This window comes from Lethenteron reissneri, chromosome 11, assembly GCF_015708825.2.
Source record: "Lethenteron reissneri isolate LAM-NWPU_2019-01 chromosome 11, ASM1570882v1, whole genome shotgun sequence".
Taxonomy (NCBI): Eukaryota; Metazoa; Chordata; class Hyperoartia; order Petromyzontiformes; family Petromyzontidae; genus Lethenteron; species Lethenteron reissneri.
In genome coordinates, this window is record NC_083789.1 from 6,441,309 (window position 1) to 6,464,308 (window position 23,000).

General features: G+C 50.5%; 1 protein-coding gene across 2 annotated transcripts; it reads right to left on the reverse strand.

Annotated features, from left to right (window-relative positions):
* Positions 1 to 145: 145 nt before the first annotated feature.
* LOC133341357 (salivary glue protein Sgs-3-like) lies at positions 146 to 11,942 on the reverse strand. Of its 2 annotated transcripts, none has more exons than XM_061549909.1 (2): positions 11,624 to 11,942; positions 146 to 8,169 (listed from the first exon to the last, which is right to left on the reverse strand). In XM_061549909.1, the coding sequence occupies exons 1-2, from the start codon at positions 11,718 to 11,720 to the stop codon at positions 6,935 to 6,937; spliced, it is 1,332 nt and encodes a 443-aa protein (XP_061405893.1). In that variant the 5' UTR covers positions 11,721 to 11,942; the 3' UTR covers positions 146 to 6,934. The 2 variants fall into 2 exon arrangements, with proteins under 2 accessions (XP_061405893.1, XP_061405894.1); XM_061549910.1 differs by lacking the exon at positions 11,624 to 11,942 and adding an exon at positions 11,148 to 11,212.
* Positions 11,943 to 23,000: the final 11,058 nt, after the last annotated feature.

A 23,000-nucleotide genomic window follows, 5' to 3' on the forward strand; every position in this document is an offset into this window, starting at 1 on the left:
CGACCCACGACAGACACGTGGCAGCACAAAAAAAAAGTGACAAAAATCACGCACACGACGGGAGACTGCTTTTACATGTGTTTTTATTTGATTGCATTTCTATGTGTGCGCTAAGCCGCGATAAAGCACAGCAAGCCTCGTATAAGATACCCTCCCCCCCCCGTAAAATCCAGACTACCTGCTCATCAAAAACCCATCTATAGAACTACCAGAGGCACAAATGTGATCGCTCGATTTGTATAAGCCCCAGGGTCCGAGCCACAACCGGACACCTTAAACCCCGTGGGTGTCCAGAGCAACAACAACAACAACAAAATTTCAATCCACCAACAACAACAACAACCCCGACAACTTTACTGATAACCGATGAAGTAGCGATCAAGCGTGCAGGCGGTGCAACTGCACCGGGACTGACGAGAGTCGAATGGGACAAGGGAGGAATTACTCCGGGGGGCACTTTTATTCAGAATCACAATCTTTATCCTGGAGGAATCCGACGAGCTACTAAGCCCTTTTTCACGGATGTCCAGTAAGGGGGCGGGTCAGCGAGTTACATCAACAAACTTCGCACCAACAAAAAACGCCGATAGGAGTGCGAAATAAAATTAATTGCGCGGGAGGTGGGGGGGGGCATGGCAACTAAGCTACTCCATTCAGTGATAGCATTTCCCTCCGTGGTAAATAAAAGCCGCATTTTTGCTTATCATCCATCCAATTCGGAACGCTTATCAATAATAGGTCTGGAGTCGTGGCGAGAGAGAACCAATCGGGACTTGGAGTCTCGGTGTGAGATTGGCGCGCGGGACGATGCTGATGTCGGGACATCACGAACCATGGAAACAATCCACAGAGCCCATGGTGGAAGGGATGAATATGATTAGAATCATGATGATGATGATGATCCAACGATCATTTTTGATGTTACGTTGGCGCAATCCGCAGACCATTTGTGAAAGCCTTGATGGTGGTGATGATGATCGATAGGTAATGTTAAATGTGATGATGATTGCACAATCCTCGACCTTTGCAAAGGCTAAGATGATGATAACGACGTTGGAAATAAGCGATGATCATTTTGGAAAGGATGATGATGGTGATGATGATAAATCAATGATAGCCCATTCCGACAGCAGGTATATTTTTCAATAAACATGTGGATTTAAGGATGATTGAAGATGATGATGATGATTATCATGATTATCATGATGAAAGGTTGGCTATTTTTTTATCATTGATTGTGTGTTTAAATCCTGACCTATGAGCGTGTTGTTACGCATTAACGTTACTCCTGTGTTGTAAATGCATAATTTGTAAGCGCTATTCATTGTACGTATGTACGTACATACAATTCCATTTGTGGGAATGCTTTGATGTTGTATGCCAGCCGAGTCGCCCTTGAATACGAGCTCCTTAGCTCAGTGGGAAATTAACTTCTCATTCTTGTGTACTTTAAATTCAAATGCACTCTGGCGTTTTAATTTAACTTTCTCTCTCCAGAGCTTCCCGTTACCACCAACTCTTCCACCGCCCACACTCGTCCACCACCTCTTCCTCCTCTCTGATGTAAAGGAGGCGATCCAGTGAAACAACAGCACGGGATGAGTCGCGGTTTGTGTACCGAGATCCGGGTAGGGTGAGCACACAGGAGAGATTCATTTCGCAAGGCGAAGTAAGTGAGCCAAGGATAGCGGCATTTGAACTCTATGGACAACCGGATCTGAACACACAGCCAATACATAAATCGCTCACCGCACACAGCTCAATTATACACTGCGGGAGATGGATGCGTGGGGGTGGGGTGGGAGTTTGGGAGTGACAGCTACCTGGCTAAGAGGCACCGGTGAAGGGTGGTGGGGGGTGCAGAGGTCGGATCAGGAGACTCTGCGACCGAGGGGGCGGGTGGGGGGATGGGGTGGGGTGGGGTGGAGGGGGCGGGTGAGGTGGATGGGTAACCTCGTTTGACACGGGTTCGAATCCGCAGATCAGGTAACAATGCCCTATTTTATTCGCGGGAGTTTTCGTTATGAATAACGTATGAGTAGTGCACGTGTGAAGCGATATCAATTGTGTACATCTAATTATTCTTGTTGTTGTTGTTGTTGTTAAATATCAGATGTTTTTCAATTGTTACCTTCACTGGATCCTGGACATTTGTTACAACATGCTGTTAGCGTCACTTCACGGGAGCGCAATGAAGGCCGAGAGACACGGGAACGAGTACCCCGTTGCGTTGACTTCTTCGTGAAATATGCCTTCAAATAAATCGGTCTCCGCAACCGATGCTTCTCGCGACCCAGCAAAGTGCGTGATTTCGAATCTGCCGGTGTACATCCATTCAAATGCGATTCAATTCGGTATGCACGCTACACGAGCCCGATGGTTGTGAAGCACCTCCCACCTGAGTGACGTCGGGAGCGCCGCTAACCTTCGAATTCTTCAGCCACGTGGAGCAAAGACAATGATTTCCCCGCAGCCCCCTCCCCCCCCCGCGTATAGCCTACGTAGACTGTTGGGGACAAAGGCTGCCAGCCGTGGGGCTGGCCACACCACCACCTCGTGTGCCGTGCTGCCCTTAATAGGTGCTCGCTAACAACACCTGGCCCAACATGGGGGATACACAACACAAAGACAAAATCCCCCCCCCCCCCCCCGCATAGCCTTTAACAGGCTGTTGGGGTAAGTGCTGTTCGCCAGCATCGATGAAGGCCGGCACGGCACACGAGGTGGGGGGGGGGGGCGTGTGGCCAGCACCACGCCCTCGTGGCGAGGTGTACGCACCACACCAGGTGCTCATTTGAGGCTGAGTCGACCTGGGGGAGGCCCAGGACCGGTTCGAAATTCGCCGCTGTTGATCGTGACGATGAATTTAACTCAGATTGCCAGATGCGTAGTAGGCGCAGGTGCGATAATCACGACACCGCCGCTCCACACACTCTACGTAACTCACGTGGAAAGTGTTTCACAATCATCAGGCGCGGTCAGCGTGTAACGACTTACTTCACCCGTATATGGAAACGAGTGGACTCGGGAGGATTCGTTTGGGACACCGCGCTTTGGAACAACCTGTAGCACAGCAGAGGGAGGTGCAGTGATGTCCATTGTTGTACTGTACTTCTACGCCCCTATCCCCTCTGTCGAGGAAGATGCCCCACCTTCACCAACCCGCACTGACTAACGTGGTGAAGTATGGTCAAATAACCCCCACGACCATCACGGCGTGGGGAGGCCCTCAAACCAGCAGTGGATTGACAACATGGATGTGCCACACACAGTGCAGGCGTTAACAGCAACTGGTGCGTGTGATTATTGTTGTTTACAGTTGTCATGTTCATACCCTTCTCACCATCCTGATATGTGTTGTGGGCTCATATATACATCCTAGGATTTTAAGAACATTCTAGCGAAAGAGTTGTATTGATAAGAAGCACGGATTGAAAAAAAGAGTTAGAGCAATTTGAAATTAATCGTGGTCAATCTTCTGTATTCGTTACTCACACTTTTTTGGTGTCGCTATCGATAATTATTATTGATATTGTAATTGCGCCTTCCGAACTTCTCAATTCAATGTTTATTTGTTACACGGAAAACTCCGTTCGGCCAGTTGCTACTTACTCAGCTTAGTTTTCTGTGGCGTTGACCCACAGCCGCCACGACCAACGACACCGGCATCTTAACACGTGGTTGGGCTTTCGCGACCAATATCATCCATAATACAGGCTTCCGTTTGGGTTAGATCGCGTATAAATATATAAATGTGTCGTGAAACCCGCCACCCGGCACCACCCGACAGATTGTCAATGTTGTGGCTTTGCCCTCCGACACACAACCGATGTGTGCTGTACGTGTAACGAATTAGCACGTTTTGTTTATGTGACAACCCCCGTTACTAGTTGGCTGTGTCGGCTGGTGGCGGGTTGAACGACACATTTATATATTTACGCGATCTAACCACAAAAAAAACCTGTATTATGGACATAGTCATTGTCGGAGTGTACAGGAGCCCAGCCAGCAACCAGACAGGAAACTCGAGGCATAAAGAGGAGCTCAGCTCTCACTCCCTTACCCCCTAATGAACAATGCACCCCTCCCGACACCCCTCCCTCAAAGTCAAGTTCTAGCGATCATAGCGGACAAACAATTCCGTTTATGCCATCACCACTTCGCAATCTCTTCCTGCCCCATGCCGGATTCTGCAGCGGTTTTGCAAAGTTGACACCCGGCCTCGGAGGTCCATCTCTCTCTCACACAGTCTGATCGTTCACGCCATCTGGCGTTAGGTCTTCCCTTTGTTACGCATTCCACAGGTCCACCCCCAAAGGTCACTCTCACAGCGTCCATCATCGCCGCCACCTGACTTGAGGTCTCTTCCACTTGGTCGCCAACCTTCTGGGTGGCATTCAAACAGCTGTGCAGGTCGCATGCCCTTCTCCATCCCTGCGCACGTGTGCCAATCAGAAGCCCCTCCTCGTCCTGCTAACGTCTCGGATGCTCTCCTGCCAACGGTACTGCTGTATTATCGACCTTATCCTACCACGAAATTCCGAGCGCCCTTTGCAAGTATCTGTGGTTTGAAAACAAGAGGCCCTTTTCTACTAATCTTGATCAAACGCCTGCAGCTATCTGACCTGCATAATAACACAGACGTTGCTCCTGACTCGCCCACCTCTTCGTACCAAAGCCGAACTCTCTGGAGTCTCGAGAAGTTAATCTTATACTACCTGTGCTGCACATTGCCCATGAATGCAACTGCTATTTTTGTTGTTATGGAATGCTAAATTAAACGAATGGTCTTGATTAATCATTATAGTGATAGCAATTATCTGCACAGGAGCAGCCTCGCTGAGTTTCAAAATGTATTTTCAGGAGGGCCCTGCTACATTCGGACGTTTGGCCAATTACATTTTTTTAGTGTAAAATATATTTTATCAGGTAAGGCCCACTGATCTATTAGCTCTGTGTCGAAGGCGACCCTGGTCATACGTGATGATAACTCATCTAAATGGCTGATATCATCATAATCATCATCATCATCATCGTCACACGTGGGAATTTAAAGCAGCAGCCAAACAACATAAGCACACGTTTCTAAATGTGAAGGGCAAACCCGAAGGACCCGGAGACAAATCCTCGTAACCACGGGGAAGGAAAACACGCGAAGTCCAAATATATATGAGGCATCGTATGGGTCCGGGATCGAACCTATAACCTACTGCGTAGCGGGCGAGGGATGTATCATCCCGCCTTTGTTTGGCTTCGTTTGGTAGGAAACCAGCGAACTCGGAGACATACGGCACCTCGCAGCCCCACGCCGGCAATATATAATAAGCATACGATTTGCATAGTAAAGGAGAAATAATCGACTATTTAGAAGCACGATTCGATGCATGCATCATGCGGATAAGAATATATTTTCGAAGTTTGATTAATTGTTGGTACATGCCCATCGTCACACACACCCGTGTCTCAGCACGTTCCACTATCTCCACTATCTCTCTCCTAGCCCTTATCTAATTCCTATCGTTTCTCTCTCGTGTTATCTCTCATATTCTATCTCTATTCAATGTCTTGTCTCTCTCTCTCTCTTAACTCACACCTTGCCTACCTCTTTACCGTCTCCTACCTCTTGTTTATATCTTTCCTATGCCTTGTGTAACATCGTGTTCTTATTGAATCACTGCGGTGTAAACATTGGATCGGGATGTGATTTTTAAGCTTTACATTAGTTAAATATCACGTTCTTCCATTTTCGTCGGGTTAGCTATGTAAATGCACGCGGCTAATTCGGGAAATAACCATGCAAAGAAGCAAATGGGAGGGAGGGAGGGAAGGAGGATTGATTTGGAGAGGAAAAACCACAGATTTTGGGCCAGTCCCAAAAAATGTTTAAACTAAAGTTCGAAAAAAGTAAGAATATGCTTTTACCCTTTCTGGCAATCAAACAGGAGGCGTTCAGATGTTCAAACAGCAAATATACAACACCTATGCCAAGGCCTATCAAGTCTGCATTAACCACCACACGTACTTGTGGCAAAAACATGCACACAAACAAAAAAATAAACTGTAAAAAAAAGGGGTCCCAAAGAAACTAAAGTTCGAAAATGCCGCAGCCTATCCCGTGTGCGACCCTGCGCTGTTTTGTTGCAGAGCTGTTGAGTTTTAGACCGAATCAGCGGACCGCTGCTCCGTCAGAATGTTTGTATAACCACTCGGAACGGAACGAGCTAATTCGTCCGTTCCGAGTGGGTTCGATTGGGATTTCGTCCGTTCGTTTGGCCCGTTAAAATATCAGCTGCGAGGCCGATGTGGCTGGTGACTGACTCTCTGATCGAAGGCAAATTTGGACTTTTTTTTTTTTCGCTGCGTCGTGGATGGGTGGTGACGCGCGCGACTCGTGACGCCGTGATGAAAAAAAAAGCGCCGTCGCTCCAGCATCAACCAGGAGAGGGGGCTCGGCCATCCCGCGGATCTTTAACGACTGCTTCGTGACGTTTCTTATCAAGGTCCACCACCGTCTCGTACTCACCACTTACAATGGGGCTCTTGTAATATTGAATTTTTTTGTTGTTGTTGCCAAATTCGATAAAAAAATCTCTTCTCGTTATTTTGTTTGATTGTCGATCCCCCCCCCCCCCCTGCAATGGACTTATTTGCGCAGAGGGTTTGCCCCAAATGATTGAGTCTGGCTGATATCTCTCTCTCCTCTCTCCCTCCTTCCCTCTCTCTTCTGTGCCTTATATTTCTTCTATAGTGTGTCTCTTTGCTATCTCTTATCTCTCTACTATAACTTATCTCCCTCCTATCTCGTATCTATCTCTCTCTCTTCCTCGCATCTTCCTCCTATCACATCTTTCTCTCATCTCTCGTCTCTCCTATCCGTCGGCTCTCCTATCTCTTACCTCTATGCTATTTCTTATCTCTCTCCTATCTCTCTTCTTTACTGTTTAACCGCCTTCTTGTTTAGCGGATCACTCGGAAGTGTGGTGGTCGACTGAGTGGTGGATGACTTGGTGCTGGTCGACTGTGTGGTGGTCGACTGTGTGGTGGATGACTGAGTGGTGGATGACTTAGTGGTGGATGACTTCTTCTTGGGAGGCAGAGTGGTGGTCGACTGAGTGGTGGTCGACTGAGTGGTGGTCGACTTTGTGGTGGTTGGCTTGGTGGTGGACGACTGAGTGGTGGTCGACTGAGTGGTGGTTGGCTTGGTGGTGGTCGACTGCGTGGTGGACGACTGAGTGGTGGATGACTGCGTGGTGGTTGGCTTGGTGGTGGACGACTGAGTGGTGGATGACTGAGTGGTGGATGACTGAGTGGTGGACGACTGAGTGGTGGATGGTTTGGTGGTGGTCGACTGAGTGGTGGACGACTGCGTGGTGGATGGCTTGGTGGTGGTCGACTGAGTGGTGGTCGATTGAGTGGTGGTCGACTGCGTGGTGGTCAACTCCTTCTTGGGTGACTTCTCTTTGGCTGACCCTTTCTGGGATGGCTCAGTCGTTGTCGTCTCAGCTGTGGGTGGTTCAGCCTTGGGTGGGTCAGTTTTGGGTGGTTCAGCCTTGGGTGGTTCCTCCTTGGGTGGATCAGCCTTGGGTGGATCCTCCTTGGGTGGATCAGCCTTGGGTGGATCAGCCTTGGGTGGATCCTCCTTGGGTGGTTCAATTTTGGGTGGATCAGCCTTGGGTGGATCAGCCTTGGGTGGATCAGCCTTGGGTGGTTCCTCCTTGGGTGGATCAGCCTTGGGTGGATCAGCCTTGGGTGGATCCTCCTTGGGTGGATCAGCCTTGGGTGGATCAGCCTTGGGTGGATCCTCCTTGGGTGGTTCAATTTTGGGTGGATCAGCCTTGGGTGGATCTGCCTTGGGTGGTTCCTCCTTGGGTGGATCAGCCTTGGGTGGATCCTCCTTGGGTGGATCAGCCTTGGGTGGATCAGCCTTGGGTGGTTCCTCCTTGGATGGCTCCTCCTTGGATGGCTCCTCCTTGGGAGGTTCCTCCTTGGGTGGCTCACCGTGCGGGGCTCCCTTGCTCGGTGCAACCCTCGTCAGCGCCCCCGTGGTGGGGGTGGTGGGCGGCTTGGTCGGTACCCGTGGGACCACGGGCTCGGGGAGGGACGGGTCGTAGCTGAGCATCTTGAACCACTCCGGTCTCGGCGTCTTGACCGTGGTCGTCGACGGCTCACCTGAACCCGGGGCAAGTCCAGGCGGAGAGAGAAAGACGGAGGTGAGGGGGGGGGGGACAGACCGCATGAGCTCCGCGTCCGTCGCTAACGGCCAACGCCGAGCAACCCAATTGCTTATAGATTTGAAGCTTTCGTGACTGCAAGGATTCATACTCTTAGGTTTTTTCGGTAAAGTCACTCTGATTGCCACCTTCGGGCATGAGAATTGGTCTTCAACTTTTACAAGGTCAGCTGTGAACAAGACTACGGTAGTAGGAGCAGTTGGACGCGTTACACGCGCGTAGAGTAGCACGTCTCTGGATGGGTCGGGTGGAGGAGGGGGATTGCGGCGTACAATGTTGGCAGATAATTACGTGGCCTTACCCAATCATTAATTATGAATCATACCATTGGCCGATAAACCTTCGTGTTAAGTGAACCAATCAATCAAAGAGTGAGTCAATGTGTCAATGAATAGTGCCATTGACATCTGGCAATGCAGTAACCATAATAATTCCATTTGGCACTTTTCATCAATGACACAGCAGCAGCAGACACACAGCGTAAAAATAATAGTATAAATACGTTTAAAAATCATTTAATTAATTCAGAAACAAATTAACAAGCGAATGCGTATAAATTGGTTTAAGGCGCGTTTTTTTTTTAATGTCCACAGACTCGGAGATCTTGATGTCTCGTGGAAGAGCGTTCCATTGCCTGGGGGCTACACGGGAAAATATCGGTCACCCACAGACCAAAACCTCTACCTGGGAATTTAGAGAAGAGCTGCATTCCCAGATCTTAGGGACCTTAAGGGGACTCATGAGTGCAGCATGTCAATGATGTAGGCTGCGGCAAGATGGTTTCACTATACTAATAGGGTTTTTCCACTTTTTTTTCTAGCAACAAAAACTGACACCTTTTGCAAGGAATCATGCTTACATTAACCACAATACATGCAGTCAAATCCCTTGCAAAATGTGTCAGTTTTTGTTGCCAGAAAAAAAGGGGAAAACCTCTATTAGTATATTTTGGTACTGGCAAAGGAGGTCCCATGATGGTTTCACTACTTTGTAAGTTAACGATATAATTGTTTAACTGTATTCTACGTGATATTGTATGCCAGTGCAGGGAGCCCAAAACGGGTATAATATGATGTGTAGGAGGTGGTTAACACCAAGCCTGACTGCTGATGAGACCAAACACACAGTTTGCCTGCTTAACACATGCCGCTTGATAATATTGGTCTGTAAGCCAATGGGTTGATGGACTCAAACAGCAGCAAGTCCTCCGTTAACGCGGTAGATGCTTTCCTGTAGAGGGGCTACATTAAGCGAAAAACGCGTTCAGCGAAGCCAAATATCCCCCCATAAATAATGTGACGGTAAAGTTTGGCGAGATAACGATGCGCGCGCACACAGTGAGATGGCGGGAGAAACAACGGAGACTACGCCGCCGCGTTACTGCATCATTGCGCGTACCGTATCGTACCACTCAGCCGCGGAGCTCAAGAAAGTAGTTCGTCGTCGACTGCTCAGAAACCGCGTTATAACGGGCGCCTTCCACGTAATAACGGCGCACGCATTCCGCCTTGTGCGAAAAGTGTTCACTCATGGAAAAACCGCGTTATCGTGTAGACCACGCGTTAAGCGAGTACTTTGCCGTGCATTGTTATGCATTGGCATGTGGCTTAGCGGAAGGTCGAAATATATATTTCTAGATTTGAAGCTTGAAGACGGAAGCTTGTGTTGCCTCCGAAACGTCGTGATTTTTATTTTATTTTACTTTTATTAATTTTAATTTTTTACCTACGTGACTTTACCAAAAAAACCTAAGAATATCGAAATACATAGTCAAGTGCTGCCCGTCTAGACCAGTGTAAGGCGGCATCACGGCAATTCATCAACTCACTACCGGCTCCGCTGAACGGCGAAACAACCTAGTCGACATCACATTATAGAGTGTGTTGCTGTTATAGTTAGCAGCGCACAAAAGGTGGACTGCTCACGAAACAGCAGGAAGGCGCAGGAAGGCACGACTTCCAACGTGCCTTGCATGCAGCAGGAGGAGAGAGGCAGAGTCAGAAAGCACACGAAGTCATTTCTAATGTTCTCGAACTTTCCATCGATGAAATCGGCGGTGAGCTCTTCGGACGTGGTGACTGATGTCGCACGTGCGCTTCTGGAGACACGAGACGTCGCTCACGGTGCCGGAGAAGGAATTTAGATTTTCCAAAACCATTTGAGACTACGAGAGAGAGAGAGCGTAAATCTCATTTGGAACACGATACAAGTCTCACTCGTAATATTCGATGGGAGCTATTGCCGACATGGCAATGCATTTCGAGAGCACGTTTCGAGCGCTGTCTCTCAAGTCTGTGGCGAGTCGATCTTGTTGGTCTGTTCATGGATGTCAGTGGGCGGTGGGTGGCTATGCATGTGGCCTTTAATCCAGCAATGTGCAGGCCAGGGTTTATGGATCGCAGAATGTATGAGAAAGTCCCTTCCCGCCGGCATTGAGGTGTCATACATAACCCCTGGCTCGTCAAGACAATGGTGGTAACTGCAAAATGCGGACTCCATCTGGCCCTTCTGCATGGGATAGAGTGTTGTCCCCTCGCCCGCGTGTAAACGCTCATTAATTGATCGATGACATCTTCACATGGTGGTGGTGGGAGATTTGGCACCGGCTCACTTGCCTAAATGCCTTTTCCGCTCGTCTGTGGCTCCTTGCGCCTGAGTCGCTCTCTCTCTCACTCTCTCTCGCTCCTTCTCTTCGAGAGCGTTCAGACTCAGAGAGCGAGCGTATTTAACGCGGCTGCGGCGCGCTACAGGTTGACATCGTGATGATGATGATGATTATTAATTATTATCATTATTAACGAGAGAGCCAAGGTAGTTGCAAACATACTTTCGAGTCTTCCGAACTACGAGAACCTTCACAGCCGTGAACAGTCACGCGCGAATAGGCAGGTGTCCGTGTGTACTGAATGTACGTACGTTGAACTTCTTCCGCGTAGCCAACCGCGCACATCGGAGGTGTTAACAGAGGAGGCGTGGACATCAGTGCCGGACAGCGCGCAGGGGGTCATTTTAAATCGGTAACAAGGTAGCCTCGGGGGTTGGGAGAAAGGAAAAACAAAAATGCTTTGAGTGACTGTTCCCAAAGGTGACAGGTACCCATCAAGGTAAGAGCGATGGACCTGGAATTGAAGATTAAAAGCTCAGAGCGCAGGAGAGGACTCGCTCAGGCGCGCGGCGTTAAGACTCAAATTGATGGGCCGCGGCGGATTTGCGTCTAAATCTGGTAATTTGTCTTTCCGCGGCCTCTCCGAGATTAAAGGGGACATCTTCGCCTCTGGCTGATCACGGCGCGCACCGTGAGCTTGGGTGGCTGTGTGCACTCATAATCTTTGCGTAAATACCGCTTAAGACCCCCCACGCCCTATGTTGACCCGAGCTCTTGAGTCCCTTACCTCTGTCCACCAAGCACCGCGCCAGGCACCCGGTAGTCAGAGCCAGCGCCACGAGGGCGAGCAGCGGCATCGGTCGAAGAGCGCGCACCGGTTCCATGATTGGCCTCCGTATCCGCCCGCGGAGGAGGCTCAGACCGTCGTGGCCACACGCTGCGATGATGTGTCCCGCAGAGGAGACGAGAGCGAGGAGGAGCAAGAGAGAGGTGGACGAGAGCAGGTGGTGTCGATAGCGAGTACCGAGAGAACCTCCACACGACGCTCTAACCCTCGCCCCTGATTACGCGCATATTTAAAGGAATAGACGCTGGGTGCTGCGTACGTGGCGACAGGACGCGACGGGTAAATGGCACGAGGCACGCGTCCCGTGTTTGTGGTTCGCGCAGGGAGTGTATCGTCTTGCCGAGTGGAAGATGTTTGCCGGCGTCAAGGGTCGGTGGGATTGAGGCCGTAGGCACGCTCAAGTAGATCCGCTCACCACGTAGTCGCGTACAGTGGGAGGCACGTTTAACCTCTCGATTACGCGCATAAAAGAAAAAACACAATGGCAATGATCTCCCCCGTATGAACTTGATTTAGACCAGTGCCCTTTGCTCATTTTCAGAGGGGAGGGGGTGGGTGGGGGGGGGGCACTTTCGCCGACCAAGACATCGTCATCGGCGTAAGGTCCGCCACACATTCGAAACCATTGTTGGGTTTGACAGCAGCAACGATGATGATGGTGGTGGGGTGGTGTTCTCAAGTCAGGTGCCGTATCAAAGGTCATCATGGGCCGCCAGTGGCCCATGCTGCCCTTTGCCATGAAGAGCACTTGGTGTCGCGACTGTTGGGGCAAGTCGTGTTAGCGAGCCACTGTTGGTAAGGTCGGTTTGGCGCTCGACGGGGGCGAGGGGAAGGGGGGGGGGTCTGTGTGGCACAACACGCTGCCGCCGTCGTCTCTCCAGACACTGATGGTGACACAACTCCGCACACGCGTCACCAGCTACGCGTTGACACGTGAGCACATGTCACTCGCCGCCTCCGATTGGCACGGTTGGCAGTGTACGGTGCGAAAGAGGTTCAATATATATACATGCATGCCAACATACAGCCATGACCGGGAGCCGAAATCAGGTCGCCCGGGTTCACAGCGCTGTGCGCTAACCACTGCGCCACCGTTCAATCACGTAGCGGACGAAGTTATGGTCACGCATAGACTGGCTCCTGTCACGGGAAAGTAGAACTTCGATCACTGGCTCAGGGCCGTGTACGGATATGAGTTCTTATGCTCAGTAGGCCTGAGATCGGGACAGATATCTCCCATTCGCCACTAATGTTCGCCGTCGCCGACAATTGAATTCAAGTCGCCGGGCTTAGAGTGCAGTGCACTAATCACTGCCCCACCGCTCTTCACATACGCGCACATACGCCCGTGTAGACATACGTATACGATGCGACTTCTGCAACCACGTATGTCTGTGTGGGGGGGGGGGGGGCGCGGGAGTGTAGTGGTTAGCGCGTTCCACTACGAACCCGACGACCCGAGTTCGATTCCGGCTCACGGCCAACTCCGGTGACAGTTTTATGAACCGGTTCTGGGCCTCCCTTAGGGACTCGGCCTCAAAGGAGTACCTGGTGCGGTGTGTAAACATCACCATTGGGGAGACAAAGGCGGTCGGGGTGGTGCTGTCCTCCCACCCCCTCGTGTACTGTTCCGTCCTTCATAGGTGTTCGCTAACAGCACTTGCCCCAACAGTCTGTTAAGGCTAAACGGGGGATCTTTCTCTTCATCTTTCTCTTCGTCTTTATCTTCGTCTTTGTAAGGAGGGGTAGTGTAGCGGTTAGGGCGCTGCACCTCGAACCAGGCGACCCAAATTAAATTCTCGGTCCTAGGCCTCCCCTAGGTCGACTCAGCCTCAAATGGGAACCTGGTGCGGTGTGTAAACATTGCCACGAAGGAGACAAAGGTGACCGTGCGTGGTGCGGACCAGCCACCCCCATCGTGTTCCGTTCCAGCCTTCATAGGTGCCCGCTAACAGCACTTGCCCCCCAAAAAGTCGGTTAAAGCTATACGGGGGTTCTTTGTCTTTGTTGCTAAATTAGGCCTTCACGTGGCACTCAAAGTGCACCTACGGCGCTTATGGAGCAGCGCGATACAATTCCATGTTCAACACGTGTCCGATGTCACCGTTGTTTGTACATTGACTGAAGAGTGGAGAGATGAATCGGCAGCGCTGGTGGCCTGCGTCGGAATCCGGGCTATTGTGGAGCTGCAGCGAGATCATTTTTCACGAGTAAAAACTTAAAACTTCAAAAGAAAATAACAATAAAATTATAAATATCATCGTTTCGGGCAATGACCTGAAGAAAGGCCATGACCTGAAGAAAGGCCATTGCCCGGAACGTCGCATATTATATATATTTTTAAGGATACCAGCGGCGGCGACATCACCAAATAATACATTTGTTCACGATACGAACAGCGGCATCACAGAATCATACAAATTTTCATGATACAAACAGCGGCATCACCGAATAAAACAATTGTCACGATACGAACAGCGGAATAATCAAATAATAAAATTGTCACGATACGATTATCGCGGTAACAGTTTCCCCCCGCACTTTTATTGTGCATTTTCCTTGTACAGTATCGTTTAATACGTAACTGTAATTCCAAGTGCAAACAAAGATTTGCTTTACAGCTAACATAAAGACTGCGGCGCGCGTATTCTTCCAGCCACTGGGTCTCTACGATCTTCCGTCCCGCACCCAATACGTAGGCTTTCGCGACCAATATCATTCATAAGAGAGGTTTTTGGGTTAGAGCGCATAAATATATAAATGTGTCGTTAAACCCGCCACCACCCGACACAGCCAACTAGTAAGGGTTGTCACGTAAACAGAACGTGGCCAATTCGTCACTAGTACAGCACTAGTGTGTAGTGTAGTGTATAGTGTAGTGTATAGTGTAGTGTACAGTGTAGTGTATAGTGCAGTATACTAGTACAGCACTAGCCGGGGTGTTGGAGAGCCAAGCCACAACATTTACACTCTGAGTACGACGTTTCGCCAGTGATGGCTTGGCTCTCCAACACACCGGTGTGCTGTACTAGTGACGAATTGGCCACGTTCTGTTTACGTGACAACCCTTACGAGTTGGCTGTGTCGGGTGGTGGCGGGTTTAACGACACATTTATATATTTACGCGATCTAACCCAACAACCTCTATCATGAAATGGTGATGATTGCGTCACGGTGGAGCGACGTGAGCACTGCACAGCCACGGTCCGGCCGTCTTTGTCTCCCCCAGTGCTAATCTTTACGCACTGCACCGGGCAACTGGTTGAATGATAAGTCGGCCGAGGGGGAAGGACCAGGAACGGTTATGACATCGCATGTGCAACAAAATAAAAACAACGATTCCCCCGTATAGCCTTTAACAGACTGTTGGGGCAAGTGCTGTTAGCGAGCACCTATTAAGAGCGGCCATGGCCCACGCGTGAATAAGGGAGTGCTGTGGCGAGCACCACGCCTGGCCACTCTTTTCTCCATCATCCGATCAGCAACCCGTGGTTGAAGTAAGTAGACTCAAACAAACACCCCCATGACCGACACACCGTGCGGAGGGCCTTCATCTGCCAGCAACGGATTACCACAGGAACTGTGAAGCATCATTAGCCTCATCAGAATTTCTCCATTATGACTATAGGACTATATTTATTTATTTATTTGTCGGCGTAAACTGTGCGATGGACGCCCTCTGATCGGTGCTCTCTGTTGACATTGTGGGACGCACGGGCGCACACGCGCGCGCACTCACTCGCATCCGCGTTATTGTCACGCGTTCCGACTGACTGCGGTTTCATTTCAGTGCTCGGAGCAAATTGTCATGACGCCACGCAGGCGCAGATATAGGGCGCTCGTCTGACACTGCTGACCACGCAGTGGGGAGGGGGGCAGTCACGTATGTGGGACATGCGAGAGGCAGAAGAAGAAGATCTGGCGGAGCCGCGTGCGCGCGCATCGCGTTGGGGGGGGGGGCGCAGTTGTTAGCGCACTTTACTACGAAGTCGGCAACCCGAGTTCGATTCCAGTTGGTGATGGCGAATAACTGAACCATGCACGTCTATAGACTCCCCTATGTCATCTTACATGAGTTCCTTGTGCGGTTTGTAATGATCATAATTAATGTGAATATCAGAAGGGTGCCTGGGTGGCGAGATGTTATCTGCCTCGCCTGGTATGGAGAAGTTCGTGGGTTCGATCCCGACCCTGACGTCTGTATAATTGGAGTTTGCGTGTCTCTCTCTCCGTGGTGGCGTGGATTTTTCTCCGCGTCATGCGGTTTTCCCCCCCTCCACATTTAGAGTATTTGGCTGCTATAAATGTCCACTTCGTTGAGCCCTTCTTTGCGGCCAGGTCGCTTCTGAAAAATGAGAGCTGTATAGCTCAGTGGGCCTTACCTGGTAAAATAAAAAAATATATATATATAGTTAAGTTTTAGTTCATATCTTGATTTGAATCTTGAATTGAAGCTTTCGTGACTGCAGGAATCCATACTCTTTGGTTCTTTCGGTAAAGTCACGTAGGTAGAAACATAATAGATCACGAAGTCATCGCAACAATCGTCTTATTTTAGAATTATGGAGACAAAGGTGATCGGGCGTGGTTCTGGCGACCCACTCACCCACACACCCATCCACCCGCCCGTGTGCCTTGCCGGCTTTAAGAGGCGTTCGCTAAGCCTCGCTCACAGCTCCATGGTGCGGGGGTAGGGGGTGGGATCGTTGTCTTCGTCCACAGTGCTGTGTGACTGGACGCACGCGGACACGCAGCACAGCGATCAGTCAACTCGGTGGTCGCGTGCCCAGCTCAGAAAATCCTGCGGCGGGAATAATAACCCAGTGCGGATAGGAGAGATTTAAAACAAAATGTATTGCATGTAGCTTAAGCTTCCATTTATTAATCGTTCCTCTCCTATATATCTTCCCAAGTTCGGTAACAATCTTGCTCAATAAAAAAACTCATAGTATTACAAGTGCTAAGTTTTTTTTTTTGGGGGGGGGGGGGGTCAGATCGCCGCGTAAGTAAAATGTGTGTTGTAAACCGATGAACAAAGATGATCGATTTAAGAGTGATTCAGAACTCCACCGCTGTCCTTCCCCGGTACCTCCGATTGGCTCGGTTAGCTACATACGGCGCGAAAGAAGTTCAACATACATACGTAATGCTGGAGAGCGATCCACAACATTTTACAATTGAGTAGTCCGACGCTTCGCTGTAGTTGCAACCAGCATCATCGGGAATCTGCCAAAAGGGTTTACAACCTGCCCTCCAAATAAATAGTAAATCAATCATAATATCGGTCGCGGAAGCCTCCGTGTTAAACTTATCTGTCGCCACTTCGACGGTGCTGCTTGCTGCTGGTCGCTTGGCGTTTTTGGACCTTGGGCCTAAGCACAGCAACTATGACAACACAACAACAACAAAGTCATCATTAGCCATTGTCGCAAAAAGGGAACCTGCCCACACCGTCACACCGCCACCCTCCAACACGCTCCTGCACCTGGAGCCGATCCCATCGCTCCATCTCCACGGAGGTCCCTTCCTCCTGGTATTCGATTCTCCCTTTGGCTGCCATTCCGATTCTGTCACCAGCGTCTCACAGGCCATAAGTCATCATCCTTCCTCTACCGTGTATGTGTCCTGCCCAAGCCTATTTACAGTTCTATACAGGACAATTTTAAATATACTTTGTCTGAGATAAAATACTGTATCATCATCATCACCATCACGATCCATGGGCAGATAGCCCCGTAGGTGTCCACTGCACATTTAATCATTTGTTTCCACTTTTCTCTGTCTTGTGCCAATATGCTCGAGCAGTGCGACATCTTTCTGGCAACGATCTCTGATGTCGTCGTCAAGCCGTTCTCTGGTGGGTCTTCCTCTCTTTCCGGTTCCTTCCATTTTTCCGAACAACAACAACACACTTGAAATTTTTATTATTATTTTATTATTTCCCTTCTACGTGACTTTACCGAAAGAACCAAGAAGAAAAAAACGAAAGTTCCTACGAAAAATAAAAGTGACCATTGCCTACTGCGCCTATTGAGCGATATGGCAGTGTGCGTTCGACTCGCATAGCAACGGTGCCCAAGCACTGGCCAAGCTCAACCTGCTGAGCTTACGAGATCCGTTAAGGTCAGGCACATGCAGGGTGATTTGTTCATAGGCTTATACGTTAGCATACGATGTTTCATATTTTTTAAACAAAGTTTGGCTAGTTGGCGAAACGGGTGGACGGTCACGTCCAAAGGATATGCGCATTGCTAATATAGGGTGCTTAAACATTTTTGTTAACACTTATGGGATTATCGTTTGTTATCGAAAAAGAGCGGACAATACACTGTAACATGATAACAAACGTCTGTCAATAACTTTAGAAAGTCAAAGAGTCTCCAGTTATTCGCCATCGTTGTCAACGCACGCCTGGAATCTTCTCCACGTGGGTCCCCAGAGCCCAGAGGCACATTTCTCGCGGTATTGTTGCAAATTCTCAGAAGTGTTGACATGTTTTTTGAAGCACCCTGTATAGATATGAAATGCACTTCACGAATCTCAAAGACACATTATTTTTCAGAGGAACGCTCCCGCTTCGTGATGTATTGTTTTAGTTTTGCTTGAGATGCTTGGAGATCGCCTGTACTTTCGACGGGATCATTCAATCGACAGCGCTTTCCATTACAATTTTGGGAAATACTGAAATGGCACTATTGTTGTTGCTGGGATTTCACACGGAGGTAGGGGAAAAACAAGATGCCACTCAGAGGAATAACACAACATGTTGTCTAATACTTCACGTACGCGCGCGGCCCCTTTTGTCAATCCACTGCTGGATGAGGGCTTCAACACGCCACGTGGGTCACGGGGGTTGTTTGACCATACTTCACCACGCTGGTCAGTGGCTACGTACGGCGCGAAAGAAGTTCAACATGCATCGTAAACTATCCAGGCGGTGCAAGTAGTGTGGTGAGCCAGCAACACGCTTGCTGTACTGCCCTCTACTGACCAACACGCTTCGCTCTGCGCGTTGCATGCAAGTGTTGACACAATATGGTCCCCATGATACAAGTGCTCGCCCCGAGCTCTATACACGCTCTGATTACATGTGTAGTGACTTGTAGCGTCACTACTGTGTACACCAGAGGTGGGACAAAGTCATTGTTATGCAAGTCCAAGTCGAGTCTGAAGTCATCAAATTCATGACTCGAGTCTGACTCGAGTCCAAGTCACATGACTCGAGTCCACACCTCTGGTGTACACACACACACACGCACATGTGTGACGTCACTATGCGGGGGAGCGTCACTAGCACGCGGGTCTACACACACACACATGACGTCATCCCGTCTGGAAGCGGGAATGACGTCAGGGCCGGTTCAGGGTATCTGGAGGCCGGGGGTGAGGGCCACGTGGGTTGTGTAAGGCCGTGGCACTCTGAGTGAACCCGGCTGGACACGTGACCGGATCACGGTGGGGGTCGGGGGCCCCGGGGCCACCTTGGGGGGCCACGTGGACAGCCGAGCAGCTTCTCGAGAGTTCTCGAAGGTGGGCGTGGCCAGGGTGTGGCCCGGACACGCCGAGGCCACGCCCACCTTCTCGAGAGTTCTCGAAGGTGGGCGTGGCCAGGGTGTGGCCCCGGACACGCCGAGGCCACGCCCACCTTCTCCAGAGTTCTCGAAGGTGGGCGTGGCCAGGGTGTGGTCCAGACACGCCGAGGCCACGCCCACCCTCTCGAGAGTTCTAGAAGGTGGGCGTGGTCGGGGTGTGGCCCGGACACGCCGAGGCCACGCCCACCTTCTCGAGAGTTCTCGAAGGTGGGCGTGGCCAGGGTGTGGCCCCGGACACGCCGAGGCCACGCCCACCTTCTCCAGAGTTCTCGAAGGTGGGCGTGGCCAGGGTGTGGTCCAGACACGCCGAGGCCACGCCCACCCTCTCGAGAGTTCTAGAAGGTGGGCGTGGTCGGGGTGTGGCCCGGACACGCCGAGGCCACGCCCACCTTCTCGAGAGTTCTCGAAGGTGGGCGTGGCCAGGGTGGGGTCCGGACACGCCGAGGCCACGCCCACCTTCTTGAGAGTTCTCGAAGGTGGGCGTGGCCAGGGTGTGGCCCGGACACGCCGAGGCCACGCCCACCTTCTCGAGAGTTCTCGAGAAGGTGGGCGTGGCCGGCGCATATAAGCGGCCTCCTCACCGGGTTCGAGGCTGCTCGTGTCAAGGAAGAAGATGCCTCCTGAAGACACCTCGAGAAGAAGAGTCAAGCCTCCAGTCAGCGTAGCCCTCCTGGCTGGGTCACGCCAGTCCTATCCGAGAGTCAGTGTTAGCGAGTGATGGTGTGTGTTAGCGACAATATGTCGGTGGTCACCACGCTATGTTAAAGTGTTACATTGAGATAATAACTAGTGTTGCCTCCCAAGAAGTTGTGTGTGCGCCTAATTCGAGCCCATTACATTTGGTGTGTCTTTGTGCTGTTCGCCTTTTGGCGTTCTCTGGTCTGACACTGGTGAGACTAGGCCATAAAGAAGGCTGTCGTCTCTGGTGCAGGCCAATCAGTATCAAAGTCAATGCATATATAATTATCAGAGCATGTTTGTTTGCATGTTCACCACAAGTACGTGTGGTTAATGCAGACTTGATTCCTTTCAAAATGTATCCATTTGGTGTTTGAACATCTTAACACCTGCTTTATTGCTGGAAAGGGTATAAAACCTATTGTTATTTTTCATGTTATATTTGCAATACAGTATTCGGCAACTTAAACGGGTAGCCTGGTAGTAACCGACTTGCTGTGCTGTCACATACGTGTAGGACAGATATAATTACACACCTCCAATGCTACGTCAAAGTAACATTTTGCATACCCACTACCTACTCACATGCTTAACGAGTGATATTGTGTGAGCTAGTTTAAAAGCAACGAATCAATGTGCTATGTAGAAGAGCCGTTGTCCGAAACGTCGCCTAGTATATATGCCATACATACACGTGTCCTTTTAAGGCCACAGCGGTATTGATGAATGCGTTTGTTTTTTTGTTCTTGGTGTTACCTGTGCTTGTGCATCACTGCCAATGCGGCAGCTGTAAGGACCCCCAAATACATTTGCGTGCGTGTGCCGCGTGAGAGATGGTGTGGGGAGGCCCTCATCCAGCAGTGGATTGACCTTGGCTCACGATGATCATGATGATGGTGATGATGAATCGCCCGGTAATGTGTTGACGGTCTCACGCATTTTCCCTCTCCCTCCACCCCCCCCCCCACCCCTGTTATCCATGTCACAGCCGATCTTCAAAACCACTGCCCAAACTTCTGAGCTGCACTAAAAACTATAAACATTTTTGTTATTTTACCAGGTAAGGCCCAATGATCTATAAAGCTATTTCTTAGAAGCGACCTGGCCAACAAATTAGAGCTCACATAAAGTGGCTTATCATGTGAAAATGTATAGCGGCCGAATACTCAAAACGCACGTTTATAAATGTGGAGGTAAAAATCCGGAGGACCCGGAGGAAAATCCACACGACCACGGGGGAAAGCATGCACATCCAAATATACAGCAGCCGTCAGGGTAAGGAACGAACTCACGACCTCCTGTATACCAGGCGAGGTAGTTAACATCTCGCCACCATGGCCGGTGCCACTGTGTTTCTAAGTGTATCCCGCCCTGTCACCTATAACGGTGAGCGCGCATTCTTACTCGCGCTATTATTGCGTAACGCTGCGGTGTGTGGCAATGTGTGTGTAATAAAGGACTCTCTCTCAGATGTCGATCTCCGTTGTCCTTTATTGGGTTCGTAGAATCTCGTTACCACGGCGTCCTCGCTCAGGCCCGCGTCCCTCTCGACGATCTCTCCACAGCCACTCGGCTGCTCCGTTATACAGTCTCCCTGCTGCTCCGATATGCAGTCTCCCTGCTGCTCCGATATGCAGTCTCCCTGCTGCTCTGTTAGGCAGTCTCCCTGCTGCTCCACCTTGCAGCCACACCGCTGCTCCGCTCTCGAGCTTCACTGCTGCCCCGTATACAGCTAGCCTCCCACAGCCGCTAGCTCTCTGCGTCTGACACCGATGGCTGACGGTGTCGACGTCTCCCACCGCGTGGCGACCGCGCCACTCTCTCCGTCCTGCCCAGCGTGGCCTCCTGTTTCACTCCATCTCAACTCCACTTTCCCCTTCCGGTTCTCCCCCTAAATCCTCTCTCCCACGTGACCCTAACTCCACCCCCTCCCCACGTGACCCAGACTCCGCCCCCCCTCAATCCTTGCTCGCATTACATGTGGTTGCCCGCAGATTGGGAGCTGAAAGTGCTATTCGGCCCTCGGTAAGGAAGAGGTTCCACGACCAACCCCTGGCTTCGATTCAGCTTAGCGCCACGTGAAAAAGAGCCTTATAGCTCATGCGATTCCTCCAGTACACATCAATATTCGGATTCTGATGTTGAGTGCACGGTGTGAGTTGTTTGGAGGCGCAAGTGTTGGACGAAACGACGAATCTCCTGTGCCACGTCTAAAAAACAAACCCATCGTGACGCTAAACCTCGTTCGGGTGTGCAACGTGCGGGCAGGAGAGAGACGCGGGGCTCAGCGAGGCCATGTCCATCAGTGTTTAATCATTCGCGTTGGCAGAACTTGTCGACACAGTCACCGTTAAACAGACAAAACAACAAAGGACTTTCGTCGCCGCACACGTTTCGTAAGCACGCCACTTTAATCAAAGCTGCTTGAAGGAAGCAGCCCTTGCGGACAGAGATTGCGAACCGTCTACATTCCAAAGGCATTCGCTGTCGGGACACGAGGTAAATTTTGAGCAAAGCAAAGCGCGACTCCTGTCACAAGGCTGGTAGCGACCAACGCTTCTGCCCATAGACACCGAGAGTGTGGCACTCAGAGGAGAGGATCCAGACTCTTCCGAAGGCGTTTGAATGTGAAGGGACGCCACTCCGTTGGGTTTCTTGCAGGCAGAGCCGTCCCTAGGGTTCAGCGAATCGTGGTGACTACCCCGGGCCCCGCGCTTTGGGGGGGGGGGCACTTCGACGTTTCGGTGTCAGATGTAATAGTTCCGGTTTAGTTTGAAGGCGTCAGGAGGGGGCACAAGGTGTGAGTTCCCCCCCCCCTCCCCGGTTGAGGTTTAGGGCGTTGAGTTAGAAGGTAGGGTATAAGGTCACAAAATATGATTTAGGGTCACGTAAAGAGCTAGGCGTTCAGGTGTAAAGTTAGGAGGTAATGTGAACGGTTAGAAACTATGGGTTAGAGGGGTGGGGTTAGGGTTTACGGCCAAGTGTTAGTGATTAGGGATTAAAGTTTAGGGGTCAGTTTAAAGGGGTTAGGGACAGCAGTATCTAAA

Coding starts and splice junctions, on each gene's coding strand:
- LOC133341357 (XM_061549909.1), bottom strand. CDS start 11,720: ATGGAACCGGTGCGCGCTCTTCGACCGATGCCGCTGCTCGCCCTCGTG. Junction 8,170..11,623: donor GCGGTGCTTGGTGGACAGAG/GTAAGGGACTCA, acceptor CCCCGGGTTCAG/GTGAGCCGTCGACGACCACG.